Consider the following 18,442-nt stretch of genomic DNA (forward strand, 5'->3'; position numbering starts at 1 on the left):
TAGGTTAACTGATTAGATCTCTTGGCCATCAGTATAATAACGTAAAATCTGATTCTCTCACAACCGTGGCATTTCAAGTAATGTGGATGGAAAAAGCTCAGCTCTGTAAACAAAGGCAGTTGTATGTCTTTCCCATTGTGAGGGGAAAGTGACCTATATTAGGAAGTTTGCATTGTAGAGATCCTTGCACAGTACAAGATTGTGTAATTCCACGTTTATCCACCAGCCAGGGTGCAGGGTTGCAGGGATGAGAAATTGACTGTTGTCTCCCGTTTCTCCTTACATAAAGCACTCAGGTTACTCAGCTGGGTGTGTGGTGCTACCTGCCTTCCTCGTGGGTGAAAAAAAAAATTACAGTGAAAGTCACCAGGGTCAGATAATATTCACCCTGGTGTTCTGATAAAACAAAGTAAAAACCAAGAGGCCCTGAGTGTCCTGCGTGCCAGACCCTCACTCAAACACAGCTCGGGCCTGCTCTGGTAGGAGAGGGCTCAGCAGATGTGTGACATATGGAGTCATCAGTACAGTGGAGGCTTTCTGACTGGCTTTCCTTGAGACTCCGCTGATAACTATGTCTCTGACGTGACACAATGGCAAGCACCTGGCTGAGGGTGTAGGGGAAAGGTGGGAGGGGTCACTGTATCCTTTGAATAGCCTCTGTTTATATGTAGTGCAGACCCCTTGGGTCACACAGCACTCAGAGTGCTCAAGAAGGGCTTGGAATGTGACTGCACAACACCGGGTGTCACTAGAAATTACATCCCCATCCCTTGTCTTTATTGAATACATCAAGAGGAATTCTGAGATCATGCCAGGCACTGATATATCCCTTTTTGGGACTACATCTTACCAGTGTCCAGGTTCTCTACAAACACAGGAGAGTGGAGATGAGGCCCTCACCTCATCTTGGAGGTAAGGATCCAGGAAGGAGGAAGAAGCCGCGCCCCATGTTCTTTGTTTGTGTGAGCAGCGCTGGAAACTGTGGATGAACTGAAGCTTCACTGGAGAAATAACCGGATTAACTTTGCACGTAGGTGTGTGCTTTGCACGCTGTATACAATTGGGTTCATCAAGGGTGGTACCAACAGATAGATATAGCCCAGGATTATCTGAAACAAGTGAGAAGAGCTATTCATCAATCTGTGTATTGCAGACAAGCTTATCTCTGGTGAGTAGAAGAGCAGAACGAGCCAAAGGTGGGAGGCACAGGTTTTCAGGGCCTTGAGGCACTCTGCACGGGAAGCAACATTCAGCACTGTTTTGAGGATCATCACATAAGAGAAGAAGATGAGCAGTGCATCCAACCCCATCGTTGAAAGTGAAGCAGACAAGCCATAGATGCTGTTGACTGTGATGTCTGCACAAGCCAGTTTCATGACCTCCATGTGCAGGCAGTAGGAATGGGAGAGGACATTGTTTCGACAGTATTGGTACCGTTTCAGGAGAAGAGGCAGTGGTAACACTACAAAAACTGATCTTACCACACACGCTAGCCCCATCAGGGCTATTCTCGGCAGGGTTAAGATGGAAGTATATCTCAGAGGGTTACAGATTGCAACGAGGCGGTCAAAGGCCATAAACAAGAGCACACAGGATTCCGTTCCATGAATAAAATGGATGAAAAACAGCTGGGCAAAACAGGCATTGATACTGAGCTCCCTCGAATTAAACAAATATACGCCCAGTATCGTCGGTATTGTGGCTATTGATAAGCCAATGTCTGTGACAGCCAGCATAGAAAAGAAAATGTACATGGGCTCATGGAGGCTTGAATCTCTTTTTATAATGAACAGAATGAGGGAATTTCCTAGTATCAAAATAACATATATTAAACAAAAGAAGATAGCGATCCAGAGATAGACATCTTCCTGTCCAGGTATCCCGGTGAGAAGGAACACTAGATGTGTGAATGTGGTGTCATTGACAGGTGACATAGTGTGCTGGGTTGATCCAATGAAGTTTTAGCTTTCTTTCCTAAATGGAATAAGTACAGGCAATTACATGATACACAATGTCACATCATTCTGTTCTGAGCTCAAGCACAGAATGTCCCAGGAGCTCAGGAGAGGCACCAATAAACATATAAATCCCTCAAATAGGAAGGTGGGCACTGCCAGACTGGATCAGATCTATGGTCCATCTATCCCAGTATCCAGTGTCCAGTTCAAGACACTGAAGAAGACGGTGAAAGAAGCCCTGCAATAGACAGCTACCGGTTAACCTGCTTCCAGGGAAATTTTCTCTCTGACACCCACAAGTTAGTTGCTCCTGGAATCTTGCTAAACTTTTGGGGCCGTGGGTGTGTTTTATCTGTGAGCACTACAGCCTAAAAAGGATGGCCTGATTTTACAGTAGTGACCTTCCTACAGACAGATGTATGTAAACCCATGGCAGCTGCATGGTAAAAATGCTCATTGTGTTTATTGTTCCTGCACTGAAGCTATTTATAACTGTGTTTGTCTGCTTCATTAAAGGTTTATTAATTTTTTTCTATTTTCCTGCTCCTGGGTACAAATTACGCCACTGTCTCTCTGCAGCACATGGGGTAATTTCTTAGAGGCAGGTTTTTGACTCAAAAACAGTGTCTTCTGTGGCAACCCTCCAGATTTATAGGCATAAGTTCAATCAGACCTGGGCTCTACAAACTTTCTTTAAACAAAAGGCTCCTTCTAATACAATCCCTCCTCCCCCACCCTCGATCTCCCCAAGAATCCCAGCAGGAGAAGCTAAAGTGCTTTCTTTGGCCAGTGTTAACTCAATCCAGAGTTCCATCATCCCACAGGAGTCTCTTCAACCACAGGAGACCAGGAACCTCTCCCTATACAAGGATCTGTAGATATTGCAAAGTTTCAGGCTGGCTTATAAAGTTACTTCAGCAAACCTGTGAAGCTGTAGTTGTCACACATGAGAGAACAGTGCAAATGCTAGGCACGTACTAATATCCACTTGCACAGGTATTGCACACCATGACCCTGAATGTAAGTGGTTAAAACAGCTTCTCGTCCATTCCCGGGAGACAGGGGCATACAGTTTTTCACTGAACAAAGAGTTAAGAGCAGAAACCCCTTGCAAACAGAATTTGGAGTACTTCTGAAATACTTTCAAAAGCAAAAGTGATTAAATAGTAAAGTTACCACGGTTCCTTCCTGTAGCAATTCCAGCTGTTCTGCTGATGGTTCTCATAAAAGCATGTCATGGAAGTGTGATATATAATATCTTGAATTCAGTGAAAAGCTTTGGCATAACTTTTGCACATTTATACTTTGGTACACACACATCAATCCAGTCTTTCCCCTCTGATCTGATTTTACGGAGGATTTCTGAGGCTAGATTGGGCCTTACAGTGCAGGTTATGTCATCTGGATGCCTGCAGACTCTGGCAAGAAGATAGATTCATAGAACAGGAAGAAATCACAATGTGCCATCGAGTTTAGTCCCCTGCCCTCTTGGAAGGGCCAAGCACCATCTGGACTATTGCTAACAGGCTTTTGTCCATCCTGCTCTTATACATCTCCAAAAATGGAGAGTCCACAGCCTCCCTAGACAATTTATTGCATTGCTTAATCACCCTGGCACTTAGGAAGTTTTTTTCTAATGTCCAAACAAAATCTTCCCTGCTTCAGATTAAGCCCATTGCTTCTTATGTTGTCATCACAGCTGAAGAAGATAATTCTTCTCCCTCCTTCGAATAACAGTATTTTAGGTATTTCAAAGCTGTTATCCTATCTTATCTCAGTCTTCTCCACACTAAACAAGCCCAGTTCTTTCAATCTTCTCTCACAGGTAATGAGATTACAGCATCTCCTCACCCATTCTGCCACTTGTCACCAAATAGAAGTCTATTAGTTCCTCTCTCTCTGGATAAATTACTGACAGGTTCTCCTCAGGTTCGGGTCTGTCTGCCTGCAGCCTGAATCCAGAGTGGTACCTTATAAAGGTGCCTGTTAAATCCGGCTCTTGGGCTCTTTTCTGTGTGGCTACACTGAGTTAACTACTGGCTTGTTTCTCTTACAGCTAAAAAATAATCTGTCTTCTCTTAGTTTAACAGCAGGCTGCTTAAATATGAGCAGGAGGGAAAGCAACAAGCAGCCAGAGCTCAGTGAGCACTTGAGGGAGGATGAGGGACCACACCAGAGCTACAAGCTGGGAAAAGCCTATTTCTGTGCTGTATCCTTGTTCTGCCATTGCTGGGAATCTGGGCAGAGGTGGGACAGCTGTGGCTGAAAATCTCTTCAGCCTGAGAGACACAGACCCTGCTAAGGAGGCCAGGGCCTGGCCGGGAGAGTCTCCGTTCAGAGATGTGCATAGACGGTTGTTTAAAAACCCTCTTATTTTCCCATGTAATGTTTAATTCCTGCTGTTCAGATAAAATAATATTTAGGTTCAAGAAGGCTGACTGGTCACTGGGTCCTAAAGGGAAGATTCATGGGTGCCAAACCCTTTTGGATACAGTCAATCCCCACTGTGCTGCAGCCCAGGGCCCTGTCTGAGGGTGGCTGGGTCATGGGATTCGAGCCTGCGAACGGGCAGGGTGTGGGGCCTGACGTCTGGCACTGTTAGAGCAGAGAGGGGCACAGCTTCTGGTAGTGCTGCAAGTCTCAGGGGGATCTGCAGAGAACAAAGAGTGGAGCTCTCATAGCAGGAAACAAAGATACGCCCTGTCAGACCTCCGCCCACCCAGCAATGAGGCTCTGAGTCCCTGGGCTCACAAATAAACCAGAGAGCAAAGTCACTGTAAATGCCTTTGCTGGTTACATTAGTGGGAGGAAATGCCCCGGAGGTGATTTGGGGTAGTGCTGATGTTCCACCTGGGGTTCCATTTCTGGAGGTGTCAGTGTGCTGGGCTCAAACCTCCCGGGGGCCGAATGAGAGGACACCATGTTGTCTCCCCACCCTCAGGTCCTGACAGGTTCAAGCCCAGAGCACCTGGAGCCTCTAAACAGGGGACCCTCCCCACAGAGAAATCCCCATTGGGGTTTTACCTTTCCAAGCTTGCTTTGAGTGACAGATTTCTATGAAGCTTGAGCAACCCACTGTAAAGCATGAGCACATGACGGGGAGGGGTTCCCAAGCTCCTTAGCACTGCCTGCCCTCCATCCCTTTCACTGAGTCACCCTAACAGCCCAGCTGAGTCCTCTGCCATTGCACTGAACATCTGCAAATGCAAACTGCTTACAGGCTTCACTCTTCAGGGCACATTTGAAAGACACTGGAACCTGGTAACATACCCAATTCCTGCTGGAGGAGAGCTCTGACACTAGAGGTCACCAACCTGCGGGACAAGCAATCGCTACAAAGGTTGCAGAAGCAGCAGGTAGCATCTGTTCAGATAGGGAGGCCACTGCCTTTATGTATCATGCTGGCACTTTCCCTTGGGGGCCACTTGGACATCAGGGAACCTCAGCTGCTTAGCTTTTTACAGCTCCAGTTTTAAGCCCATCATGGCCAATGGGTAAAGTGCAGGAGGCCAAATGAGAGGGGATGAGAAGTGATGCTAAACAACTGGACATCAGTGCCAGGCCGGCTGGAGGCTCCGTTCATGGAATCTGAGCTAGCTCATTTTTCGTGTGGTTGTGATAAATCACATGGCTCCCTCAGGGTGATTGATTGGCAAATTTGCTGAGTCACAGCTGTGATCTTACTAATAAAATAAAATAAAATATAGGAGCAGATTACTCCCTAGCATCACAAACCTCAGATGCAATCAGGGAAGGGAGATTCCATGAGACTTCGTACAGGGAAATTTCCCTCACATTTTTGCTCTTTATGTTTTAAACCAGGACAGGGGAAACTTTCTTTTTCTTTTTTTTTTCAATTTCCCCATCAGAGGTCACTGACCCACAGAAAATGACTTGGGGACTACACAGAAGTGAAAAAGAAAAAGAAAAAAACACCTCCCCTTACTTATCTACTCCCAATGTTCCCAAGAGAATTAGCATAAAATCCTCACAATTGTCTCACTCTTCAAGCTGTGACAGACAGCTCATCTACAGTGAATGCTTATCACTCAGAAGCTCTGACTGGATACCTCAGCTTCATCGGTTCTGGCGCTTGTGACGGGAGCCACACTGTCACCATCAAATTCCCTAAACTAAAAGGTTTACTAGCAAATAGCACAAACATTAGAGGAAATGGTTTTAAAATATCAGGCAGCTGGCATGCGTCTACACACATCTGTCTCGTGTCACTACAAGGTAAGTGGAAAAGGCTTTGCTCTGCAGATGAACAGAACCAGCCCAATGTACATACTTTTAGGAAAATAAGGAGCTCTTGGACCCAGCCTAGTTTCCCTGTGTCTCTGAGAGCACCTTCCCATCTGCTTTGTCCCGTTCCTGCGACAGCAGCCTTTGCCAAGACCTGTGTGAGCCTGGGCCCAGCTCAACCATGCCCTTCTTACTGGCCAAGATGAGGAGCTGAGCTTTGCCCTCAGACTGCTTTCTCCCAGCCAGACCCTGTCAGATGAGCCCCTGTGGCCATTGCTCCATTGCTTGGCAGGTAGTCCTGTTTAGCCTCAAGCTCCAGTGACTGTGGCTGAATTCTCGGCAGCCCCTGTGGTATTCCAACAACTCCCCTCAGAAACCCACAACCTGCCTCACACTCTCATTTCTGAGCACTCTGACATCTGCACAGACCCCAAGCTACTGGTGTCAGAGGCTTCCCAGAAGCAGCTATCACAGGAGGCAGTGGGAAGAAGCCGTTATCAGTAAATGCCAGGGGTGCTGCTCTGTGGAACCCTGACACAGCCCTGATCTTAAGGTCTCTGAGTATCTGAACAGCTTCAATGTATTTATGCTCCCCACCACCCCATGAGGCAGGGCAGGGCTATTGTCTTGTGCAGAGGTCCAGAGGCAGCCAGTGGCTCACCCAGACATGTCAAGGGAAACAAACAGCTCTCCTGAGTCACCTAGCAGTGCCCAGACCCCAGGTGCAGCTTTCCAACCACCTGAGCAGTGACAGGCCTGGCTGGATTCTCCGCTGCACCACTCATACTCGCCGCTGTGCGGTGGGAAGGCCAGGAACCACTTATAGTGGTGTGACTCACAGACCTGTTCTCCCTCTGCCTCAGACCTGTTTAGAGTAGTCTTTGGGCTGGGCTGATCTATGCTTGGTAGGAACAGCTTCCAAGACCGGCTAAATCAGCGGCTGATCACAATCCGGTTGAGCCGGTACTTGGTGGGGTTGCGAGGAGAAAGGCAATTCGACAGGAGAATTACCCCCCTCGGCCTCCCTCGGTGGGGATGCCAAAGTACGTCGAACTAAGCCATGTCATGTCGACTCCAGCTACAGAATTCAAGTTGCTGGAGTTGTGGGACTTTGTTCCTCTGCCCCCTAGTGTGAGCCTGCCCTCACTCTCGGCCTGGGGTACTTACAAGCCATCCATCAGGACCTTCCTTCTCCTTCACTCAGGAGCATCTCCCCTCCCTGCTGGCTGGGGCCGGTCTCGTTTCAAGCAAGCTGCAGTCCTACTGGCCTCTCTCCAGCTGCCACCCATGATATCTTAGTCCCTTCCCCCTGGGCTGAGCTCGGGCAGCTGTTCCTCCCTTGCTGGTATCACCCACGTTATGAGAGAGGATGCAGCTTGTGCGTCCTCCTAAGTCTCCCCCTAGCTGGCAGGGAGTGAGAGGAACCAGGCACCTTCCTAAAAGTCCCCTGTCCCAAGCCCTGAAAGAGCACAGTCACCTGGGATTTCCCAATTTTGCAACTATTCCCTGGCATCATCTTCCACTCACCCACTAGCTGCCTCTCTGGGCCTCTGTCAGCTCTAAAGGCCACAGGAAACTTAAAGGGCCACATCCAGAATCAGGGGTTGATTGACTCCTCTCATCACCCTTACCCCTGAAGTCAACAGCCCCTAACACACTGCTGGCTGAGGGTGGGCCCCCAACCTCACGTTGGACAGCAGAGTCCCAAATGCAGAGTCCAAGTCCTGGTGTGGGCTGAAAAGCTCCATGCCTACCAAAGGATTGTGGGTAGCGCCATCCTTTACAGACCTGGGGGCAGAGGGGGGTCTTAAACCCCTGCACTCCCCACAAAACCATAGCCCTTGACTGGGGAGGGTGGAGGATCCAAGATTCCCCAGAGCAGCACTTGTTCCCTGCACTCTCCTTACTATGGCCTGGTTCTGATGCCCAGCCTAGCTGGTGGGCAAGGCTCAAGGAAAGAGATGAAATGGGAGGTGGGAGTTTGGGAGAAGAGGAGGCCTGGACTGAGGCCATGAGGAGGTGGGGATCCTGCGGATGTCCTAATTTAGTCTTTTGACAATGGGGTCACCCCATGCTGCATTAACAGGTGTGTTGTGAACAAGACACAAGAAGTCATTCTTTCGCTCTACTCTGTGTTGCTTAGGCCTTAGCTGGAGTTTTGTGTCTAGTTCTGGGCACCGCCGTTGAAGAAAGATGTGGAGAAATTAGAGAGTGTCCAGAAAAGAGCGACAAGACTAATTAAGGGTCAAGAGAATGTGACCTACAAAGAAAGGCTGAAAGAATTGGGATTATTTAGTTTGGAAAAGAGAAGACTGAAGGGAGACATAGCAGCGGTTTTCAGGTATCTGAAAGGGTGTGATAAGGAGGAGGGAGAAAACTTGTTCTTTTTGGCTTCTGAGGATAGAACAAGGGGCAATGGACTTAAACTGCAGCAAGGGAGGTTTAGGTTGGATATTAGGAACAAGTTCCTAACTGTCAGGGTGGTCAAACAGTGGAATAAATTGCCAAGGGAGGATGTGGAATCTCCATCGCTGGAGATAGTTAAGAACAGGATAGATAGATGTCTATCAGGGATGGTTTAGACAGTACGTGGTCCTGCCATTGGGGCAGGGGGCTGGACTCAATGGCCTCTCAAGGTTCCTTCCAGTCTTGTATTCTATGATCCTATTATTCTATGATTCTACACTGAATGGGCTGACCTCAGATAGGAGCTAGACTTGCCATTGTGGGGGATAGGAGGCTCATTTGGCCCTCTTTGCATTGCTGGGCCAGTGTCAATGGAGGAGAAGGGCATGGGGACCTAAGCATCTTGCCAGGACTCCTGTGTGTCAGACCCTCTCCCCCCCACACACCTCTGTCCTGCCTTGGTGGGGAATGGGCTTAGCAAGTAGGCAGGGTGCAGAACTATGGTGTGTGTGTGTGTGCGTGTGTGTGTGTGTGTGTGTGTGTGTGTGTGTGTGTTGGGAGCTGTCTGAATGGCTTCTCCAGGGGATCCTGCATTAATCACAACTCTGACACAACTCAGTCACAAGCACCCGGCTGAGGGTATAGGGAAAGTGTGGTTGTTGTGTGTGTGCCCCTTGACTAGCCCCTGTCCATAATTGGTGCAGCTTCATGGATCACTCAGCAACTGAGAACGTTCAGGAAGGGCCTGGACTGTGACCACCAAACAGTTCGGTAGCTTTTTTCCTGGCGCGCAGACATTTAACCAGAGGCGAGACAGTCACAGGCCAGGTGTCATGGGAAACAGCTTCCACGCCATTTTCTTTATTGATAGCACCAACAGGAATTCCAAGGTTGGAGAAACCACTGTCTCTAGAGAGTGGAGCTCATTATCTCATGTCATCACAGTTCCCGGATGGAATAAGTTGCTGGGACCTGTGTCTCTTGTCTCCTGTGCCGCCCAGGCTGCAGCTGAATGGTAAACTGACTTTTCACTTCACAAACACCCTGATTATCCTGGCGCGCAGTTGTTTGCTTTTCACGCTGTACACAATTGGGTTCATCAGGGGTGGGACCAGCAAATAGATGTAGCCCAGGATGATCTGAGGCAAGTGGGAAGAACCCTTCCCAAATCTGTGTATCAAAGTCAGGCTGAACTCTGGAGTGTAGAAGAGGAGAACGGCACAGAGGTGAGAAACGCAGGTGTTCAGGGCCACAAGAAATTCTGAGTGGGATGCGATGCTCAGCACTGTTCTGAGGATCATCACATAAGAGATGAAGATGAGCAGTGCGTCCAGCCCCACTGTTACAACTGTAATAATTAAGCCATAGATGTTGTTGACTGAGATGTCCGCACATGCCATATTCATGACTTCCATGTGCAGGCAGTAGGAATGGGAGAGGACGTTGGCTCGACAGTATCGATACCGTGTCAGGAGAGCAGGGAGTGGGAATATTACACCCACCCCTCTGAGGGCAAACACTATTCCCAGCTTGGTTACTCTTCTCAGGGTTAAGATGGAAGCATATCTCAGAGGGTTACAGATTGCGACAAAGCGGTCATAGGCCATCAACAAGAGTATGGAGGATTCAATGAGCTGAAGTGACTGGATGAAGAACATTTGGGCAAAACAGGCACTGTGGCTGATCTCTCTATAGTTAAATAAAAACACGCCCAGTATTGTCGGTATGGTGGATATCAGCAAGCCAAGGTCTGTGATGGCCAGCATGGAAAGGAAAATGTACATGGGCTCATGGAGGCTTAAATCTGTTTTTATAATGAAGAGAATGACTGAATTTCCCACTAGTGAAATAACATACGCCAAACAGAAGGGGATAGAGCACCAGAGGTAGATGTCTTCCTGCCCTGGTATCCCAGTAAGAAGGAACACTGCAGAGTTGAATTTGGTCCCATTGAGAGCTGACATAATGTCCAGGGGGGTCTCCGGAGTTGTGAACTTTTCTTCCTAAAAGGAAAAAGAACATAACAGATGATACTTAACGAGACATTAATCTGCTCTCGTTGCAAGTCTAAATAATTCCGGCATCCAAAGAAGATCAGCAAAAGCATGCTCTGGAATTGACACCACAGGTAGGCCAGGCAGTGTTCGACTGGATCCGTGGCCTACAGTCCATTTGGCCCAGTACTCAGTGGCCAGTTCCAGATGCTGCATAGGAAAGCAGAAGAAGCCCTGCAACAGGAAACTTTCTAAAATAGCCTGCCCCTAGAGGAAAAACAAAATAAACAAACAAACCTCCCCAACACCCACTAATTAGATATATTTTACAATGTAAATAAGGGCATCTTAGAGCCTTTCCATGACATTATTTTCAAATTGTCACCGCTGAACTTGGATTATCCGATGGCTCATATGAACACACAGTCCCTCTTTCGTTTCTGGTAAGTTTGGGGCCCTTTGTGGCACAGCTCACTTTAGCCAAGTGTGATTTTAAAAGGAATATTGCTCAGAAACCCTTTCTCACCCTCCACTTCTGAGCATTGCCTGTTGTCGCAGGACATATAGAAACATATGGCTAGTGTGTGGCAAAAACAGTCATTTCATGTACCTCTGCTAACTTGAAGCTATTTGTATTTATTTGCATATCTTTTTCTTACTTATTATATACATATATAATATTTGTCATTCCCTGAAATCCAGATTATGTCATTGCTCTCTTGCAGCATTTGGGATAACTTCTTAGGGTCAAAGACTCAATTCAGTTTTATTAACTTCAGCAGCCTCACTCCAGATTTACATATGTAAATTTGATCAGAAATGGACAGTAGAAACTTTCCCTTACCAAATGCTTCTGGTGAAATGATCTGACCCCGAAGAAGACTTCCAAGAGAAGCTGATGCACTTCCTCTGGCCAGTATCACAGTTACTTTAGCTGGGAAAGGGAGGTGATGGTGTCACAAATAGGTGAAAAGTGCAAATGCTACATTTACACTACAGTCCAGCTGTGTGCAAGGTACGTCACTCATGCTCTTGTAAAAGTGATGGTTGCAAATTACAGTAAAGACACTATTCCCTCTCCTTTCCTGCACCTCAGCTCTAATCTTTGCTGAAACACAGACCAAAGGTTCTCTTCTTTTAGGACTTTGTGGAAGGTCCAGCACAGATGTGGTAAGGGGACATTTTCACGACTCTAAATAAAATTGTTTGAATCAACTTCTGGTCAGTTACCAGGAGACACAATCATACAACCGTACACTGAACAAAGCATTAATAGCACAAACCTATTGCAAATAGTAGACAGGAAATACATGGCTCACACTGGCTGGACCATGGAAGACACCCATCTCAATCTTATCAACTTTTCTGTGAACATTTTTACTCACACCTTTCTTCTTTGTTGTTGATTTTTTTTAAATAAACCTTTTGATTTTAAAGTGACAACATCATGATCATAAGGTAAGATCTAAGTTGTGGAATGACCTGGGTGTGTGGCTGGGTCCTTACGATTAAAAGAACCTTCTATTTGGTGAGTGTGGCTTCGAAGAACTACTCCTCTCTGAATCCAGTGTGTTTTGTTGGTGATCTAAAACCTGGCACACCTGAGGAAACTGCTTGTGTGATTTCTCGTAAGCCAGTGTGATGAGACAGTTTATTTTTGCGGTTGGTGCAGTATATTTTATGGGCAAATAATGATCAGCATTTTGAAAAAGATGTGCCCTGTTTTACAGTAGCATGACATGAATTTATCATTCTTTGTGAAACACAAAGACACAGTTACAGTGGTGGAGCTGGGAGGATCCACAGAACGTGGTCACCGAAGCTTTGGATCAGACATTTCAAAATGTGAAATTGAGAATTTTCTTGATTAAAGAACAGTTTCAGAGAGTGAGAGATTATTATATGAGGAATTGGACAGAAAACATCTTAAAGAAATGTTATTCGAGAGGGGTTTCTCCTTTAAGAGAAAGGCCCCAGAGCAAGAACTGAAATCCCTGCTAGTGGCTGTTGATAAGAGGCAGAGGAACCAGCCTTAAGTGATACTGCAGATGCAATCAAAGCGCAAGCCCTGAGGGAGAGCCTGTGTCTTGAACATGAAGAGAGACTGACAGAACTCTAGATGCAAGAGTAGCAAGCCTTGGCCTATCTGGACAAAGAGGCTGAAGAACGAACCACAGGTGCTTACAGGAACTGCATGGAATGGCGGCCTCTAGTGAGAGGTTGTCAGAAGGAAACTCCAAATCCAACGAGCAATGAAAGAACAGTGGAAACTGTATAATCTTGAAAGTCCAGTTTATGACGAGACAGATACGTTTAATGGGATTGATATTGTAACCCAATCCCAAAGCAGGTATGAGTGTGACTCCTTTCCATGCTCTTTTTCAGAAATTTGTTAAGACTGCGTCTGTGACTCTGAACAGATCTCTGGGTTTAACCCGTCATTCTAGGACCTGAGAGGGTGATTCCAGCCTTGGGTGATGGAAGGTAGCTGTTTGTTCAAAAGGACAGTTTATATGTGAAAGAAACTTCTGAATATCTGCTTAATATCTTCGAGCATGTCTATGCTACAGAGTAATTCTGGAATAGCTTATCCCGGAGGCTGTTTCTACACAGGCCACTTTCTTCGAACGTGGCGTGGTAATACACGGTCTGACATATGCTAATGAGACACAAATGCAAATTACCAGGTCCTCATTAGCATAATGTCATGTGATTTTGAGTCCAGTAGACTGTTCTTCCGGATTCCACAGCGCCGTGTAGAAGCGCGGCCCCTGGGGTGAGGTCTTCTGGAAAAAGAACTTCCTTCTGAAATACCCGCCCTCCCGGGGGCCGAGCTTCTAAACAGCATTTTGTAGTCCGGAAGAATGCTCTTCTGGACTCCAAATCATGTGATGTTATGCTAATGAGGTGCAGGGAATTTGCATATGTGCCTCATTAGCATATTTCACATCGTGTATTACCATGCCACTTTCGAAGAAAGTGGCCTGTGTCGAAAAGGCCAGAGTTATTAGTCCAAAAATTAGCTATTCTGGAATAACACATCCACACTATAGGGAAGCCTCAAAATAAGCAAAACTTATTCCGAAATAGTGTGTCTACATGCAATAGATCCTACTTCAGATTAGAGCCCCTGGAAGCATGTAAAAAACAGGCACTTGCAACCAGTGTTCTATGTCTGCAAAGAAGTGTTGTTTCAAAATAACGTATTCCAGAATAATTTATTTCAAAAGATCCACTATTCCCTGTCTATACTGCCTGTATTCCAAAACATCTATTTTGGGATAAGCACTATTTCCTGAAGAATGAAGGTTACAAAAATATAAATTAGTTGTCCACTGTTTCAAAATTATTTCAAAAAAATCGCTTTTGCTGTTTAGATGCTCTCAAAGCTATTTTGGAATGATGGACATCACTGAAAGATAATTTTGCTATGTAAACACTCATTTAGAAATGAATCTGGAAGTAGATGAAGCACAGAAAGAACTCACTGATCAGAAACAAGTTTCTTCAGATTAAATTCAAGTGGATGATCAGGTTCAAGCCTGAGCTAAGGGAGGGAAGGTGTATATATTTTGTGTGCGATGGATTTGGGGCTAGTAAGCTTATGACAGTGAATCTGAAAAAGGCAAAAGGGATTTGTTTAAGTAGCTGAGTGTAATATGGAGATTAGCAGTGTTGAAAAGCCCACCATTGATTGACCTCACAACCCTGAGCTTACAAGGCCAATGCTCTAGGCACTGAGATAAACCTCAGATGGAAGCCCAGATAGCAGAATGGGTAGAGTAGAATAACTGTGCAGTTAGCCTCTTAAGAAAACAGAAGTGGCAGGAAAATTACCATCTCTAGAAACTTGTGTGTCTTGTGATCACTTAGCAACCGATGCCCTGTGCAAGCATCTGTCGAAAGGATAGAATGGGCCGTGTGGGTGACGGAGTGTCACTGGATGTGAAAGATAATGTAGAATCAAATGAAATGAGAATTTTAATTGAATCAAAATGTTCCTTAGAATCACTATGGATAGTAACTCCAAGCTCTACTAAGAATATAGCAGTAGGGATATATTATCAACCACCTGATCAGGATGGTGATGGTGATGTTGAAATGCTAAGGGAGATTAGAGAGGCTACCAAAATAAAACACTCAGGAGTAATGGGAGATTTCAATTATCCCCATATTGACTGGGTAGATGTCACATCAGGACGAGATGCAGAAATAAGATTTCTCAATGCCGTTAATGACTGCTTCTTGGAGCAGCTGGTTCAGGAACGCACAAGTGGACAGGCAATTCTCAATTTAGTACTGAGTGGAGTGCAGGATCCGGTCCATGAGGTCACTATTACAGGACCACTTGGGAATAGTGATCATAATGTAATAACATTTAATATTCTTATGGTGGGAAGAACACCTCAGCACTCCAGCATTTAATTTCAAAATGGAGAATTTTGCAAAAATGATGAGGTTAGTTAAACAGAAACTAAAAGCCAGAGTGACTAGAACAAAAACCCTGCAAGCTGCATGGAAGCTTCTCAAAGACACAATAATAGAGGCCCAACTTAAAAGTATACTCCAAATTAAAAAAAACATACTAAGAGACCGAAAAAAGACCCATGTAAAACAGGCAGTGAGGGATAAAAAGGCATCTTTCAAAAAGGGGAAGGCTAATCCCAGTGAGGTAAATAAATAGGAACATAAACACTACAACATTAAGGCTACGTCTACACGTGCACCCAACTTCGAAATAGCTTATTTCGATGTTGCGACATCGAAATAGGCTATTTCGATGAATAACGTCTACACGTCCTCCAGGGCTGGCAACGTCGATGTTCAACTTCGACGTTGCTCAGCCCAACATCGAAATAGGCACAACGAGGGAACGTCTACACGGCAAAGTAGCACACATCGAAATAAGGGAGCCAGGCACAGCTGCAGACAGGGTCACGGGGCGGACTCAACAGCAAGCCGCTCCCTTAAAGGGCCCCTCCCAGACACACTTTCATTAAACAGTGCAAGATACACAGAGCCAACAACTAGTTGCAGACCCTGTATATGCAGCACGGACCCCCAGCTGCAGCAGCAGCAGCCAGAAGCCCTGGGCTAAGGGCTGCTGCCCACGGTGACCACAGAGCCCCGCAAGGGCTGGAGAGAGAGTATCTCTCAACCCCCCAGCTGATGGCCGCCATGGAGGACCCCGCTATTTCGATGTTGCGGGACGCGGATCGTCTACACGTCCCTACTTCGATGTTGAACGTCGAAGTAGGGCGCTATTCCCATCCGCTCATGGGGTTAGCGACTTCGACGTCTCGCCGCCTAACGTCGATTTCAACTTCGAAATAGCGCCCAACACGTGTAGACGTGACGGGCGCTATTTCGAAGTTACTGCTGCTACTTCGAAGTAGCGTGCACGTGTAGACGCAGCCTAAGTGTCAAACTGTAATAAGGAAAACCAAAAAAGTTTTTGAGAAACAGCTAGCTAAAAGCTCAAAAAGTAATTAACAAAGTGTTTTTTAAATACACTAGAAGCAGGAAGCCTGCTTAAAATCCAGTAGGTACCCAAGACGACACAAATACAAAAACCGCAATCAAGGACGATAAAGCCACTGCGGAGACTAAATTATTTCTTCACTTCAGTCTTCACGGTGGAGGATGTTGGGGACATTCCCAAACCTTCACCGTTTTTTGTGGGAAATGAAACTGAGGAACTGTCCCAGATTGAAGTGTCATTAGAGAAGGTTTTGGGACAAATAAATAAACTTAATGTTAACAAATCACTGGGACTGGATGGAATTCATCCAAGGGTTCTGAAAGAACTCACATGGGAAATTGCAGAACTGCAGTTTAGTCTACAGAAGAGAAGACTGAGGGAGGACTTGATAACAGCCTTCAATTTACTGAAGGGAAGTTGAAAAGAGGCTGGAGAGAGGCTGCTCACACTGGTCACGGATGGCAGAACACAGAACAATGGTCTCAAATTGTGGTTGGGAAGGTCCATGTTGAACATTAGGAAAAACTTTTTCACTAGGAGGGTGGTGAAGCATTGGAACGGTCTACCCAGGGAAGAAGTGGAGTATCCATCCCTGGAGGTGTTTAAGTCTCGCCTCGACAAAGCCCTGGATGGGCTGATCTGATGGGTTTGATTCTGCCTAGGGCAGGGGGCTGGACTTGATGTTTTTTTTGGTCTCTTCCAGCTCTGCTGTTCAATGATTGTATGATTCTATTAACACTAGTTTGTAACCTGTCCTTTGGATCAGCTTCCGTACCTAATGACTGCAAGATAGCAAAAGTCAAGATGTTTTCTGCAGAGGGAAATCGTGTCTTACTAATCTGTTAGAGTCCTTTGAAGGGGTTAACAAAATGCAGACAGGGGAGATCCAGTGGATATGGTATACCAAGATTTCCAGAAACGCTTTGGCAAGGTACCTCATCAAAGGCTCTTATATAAATTAAGTTGTCATGGGATAAGAGGGAAGGTCCTTTTATGGACTGAGACCTGGTTAAAAGACAGGAAATGTAGTAGTAGTAGTAGCATCCTTCAGTCTACGTAGACTATGGATCGCGCCCTTCGTAGTTCCATTTGGGATCATCATTTGCAGCATCGAGTGTGATTGTGAAGGCCCACACGAGAGTGACAGTCCTTGCTGCATCTGTTACTTGTGTAGTGGGTATCTGGCAGGTCCTTACTGTGCTTTCTGTGGGCTCGCTTCTCCTCTGCTTGCTGTCTGATCCTCATCTCACCCTTCTGAAGGCCCTTGTGTAGTTCCTGCCTCCATCTCTTGTGATCGTCTGCCAGCTCCTCCCAGCTGCCTGGCTCAACGTCTACCTCCCTGGGGTCCCTTTTGCAAACATCTCTGTAGCGCAATTGTCGGAGTCCGGGAGGTATTTTGCCAGAGGCTAGCTTGCCATACAGGATGTCTTTTGGGATCCTTCCATCATTCATCCTGTGGACATGGCCAAGCCAGCGGAGCCGACGCTGCCTGAGGACGGTGTTCATGGTTGGGATTCCAGCTTGCTCAAGAATGGCGGTGTTGGACACTCTGTCCTTCCACAATATTCCAAGGATGCGCCTGAGGCAGAGCAAGTGATAGATGTTCAGCTTCTTTTCCTGGTGGGCATACAGGGTCCGAGACTCGCTGCCGTAAAGGAGGGTGCTGAGGATGCAGGCTCTGTAGACTTGCATTTTGGTGTGGGTGTACAACTTGATGTTATTCCACACTCTCTTGCTGAGTCTGGACAGAGTTGTGGCTGCTTTTCTGATCCTCCGATGTAGCTCAGTCTCCAATGACAGGGTGTAAGTGATGGTGGACCTGAGGTAAACGAACTCGTGGACGACCTCTAACAAATAGTTGTCAATGCTGATTCATGGAGGTTCAGCAACGTCCTGACCATGTACGTTTGTCTCCTTTAGGCTGGTGGAAAGCCCGAAGTCCTTGCATGCTTTGGAGAACTGATCCAGCAGTTTCTGAAGCTGATCTTCTGTGTGTGACACTACAGCAGCGTCATCTGCGAACAGCATATCTATGGTGAGGACTTACCACACCTTCGATTTAGCGTTCAGCCTTGCAAGATTAAACAGTTTCCCCTCAGATCTTGTGTGCAAAAAGATGCCCTCTCTTGAGGATCCAAAGGCATGCTTCAGGAGGAGTGCAAAGAAGATCCCGAACAATGTCAGAGCAAGGACACATCCTTTTTTGACGCCGCTCCTGATGCTGAAAACATCTGATAATGTGCCGCCATATTGGATGGTTCCTCTCATGTCTTCATGGAAAGACTGGATCATTTTGAGTAACCGTGGTGGACATCCTATCTTGTGGAGCAGTTTAAACAGTCCATCCCTGTTGACCA

The 18,442-nt window shown here is 46.3% G+C and overlaps 2 protein-coding genes across 2 annotated transcripts; both read right to left on the reverse strand.

The window, feature by feature from the left end:
* Positions 1 to 998: 998 nt before the first annotated feature.
* LOC142002967 (olfactory receptor 51G2-like) lies at positions 999 to 1,934 on the reverse strand. Its single transcript, XM_074979522.1, has one exon. It carries the CDS (start codon positions 1,932 to 1,934, stop codon positions 999 to 1,001), a length of 936 nt encoding a protein of 311 aa, XP_074835623.1.
* Positions 1,935 to 9,637: 7,703 nt separating this feature from the next.
* Positions 9,638 to 10,573, reverse strand: LOC142002972 (olfactory receptor 51G2-like). Its single transcript, XM_074979536.1, has one exon. The coding sequence runs from the start codon at positions 10,571 to 10,573 to the stop codon at positions 9,638 to 9,640; it is 936 nt and encodes a 311-aa protein (XP_074835637.1).
* Between the last annotated feature and the right edge of the window lie 7,869 nt (positions 10,574 to 18,442).

This window comes from Carettochelys insculpta, chromosome 1 (assembly GCF_033958435.1).
Source record: "Carettochelys insculpta isolate YL-2023 chromosome 1, ASM3395843v1, whole genome shotgun sequence".
NCBI lineage: Eukaryota > Metazoa > Chordata > Testudines > Carettochelyidae > Carettochelys > Carettochelys insculpta.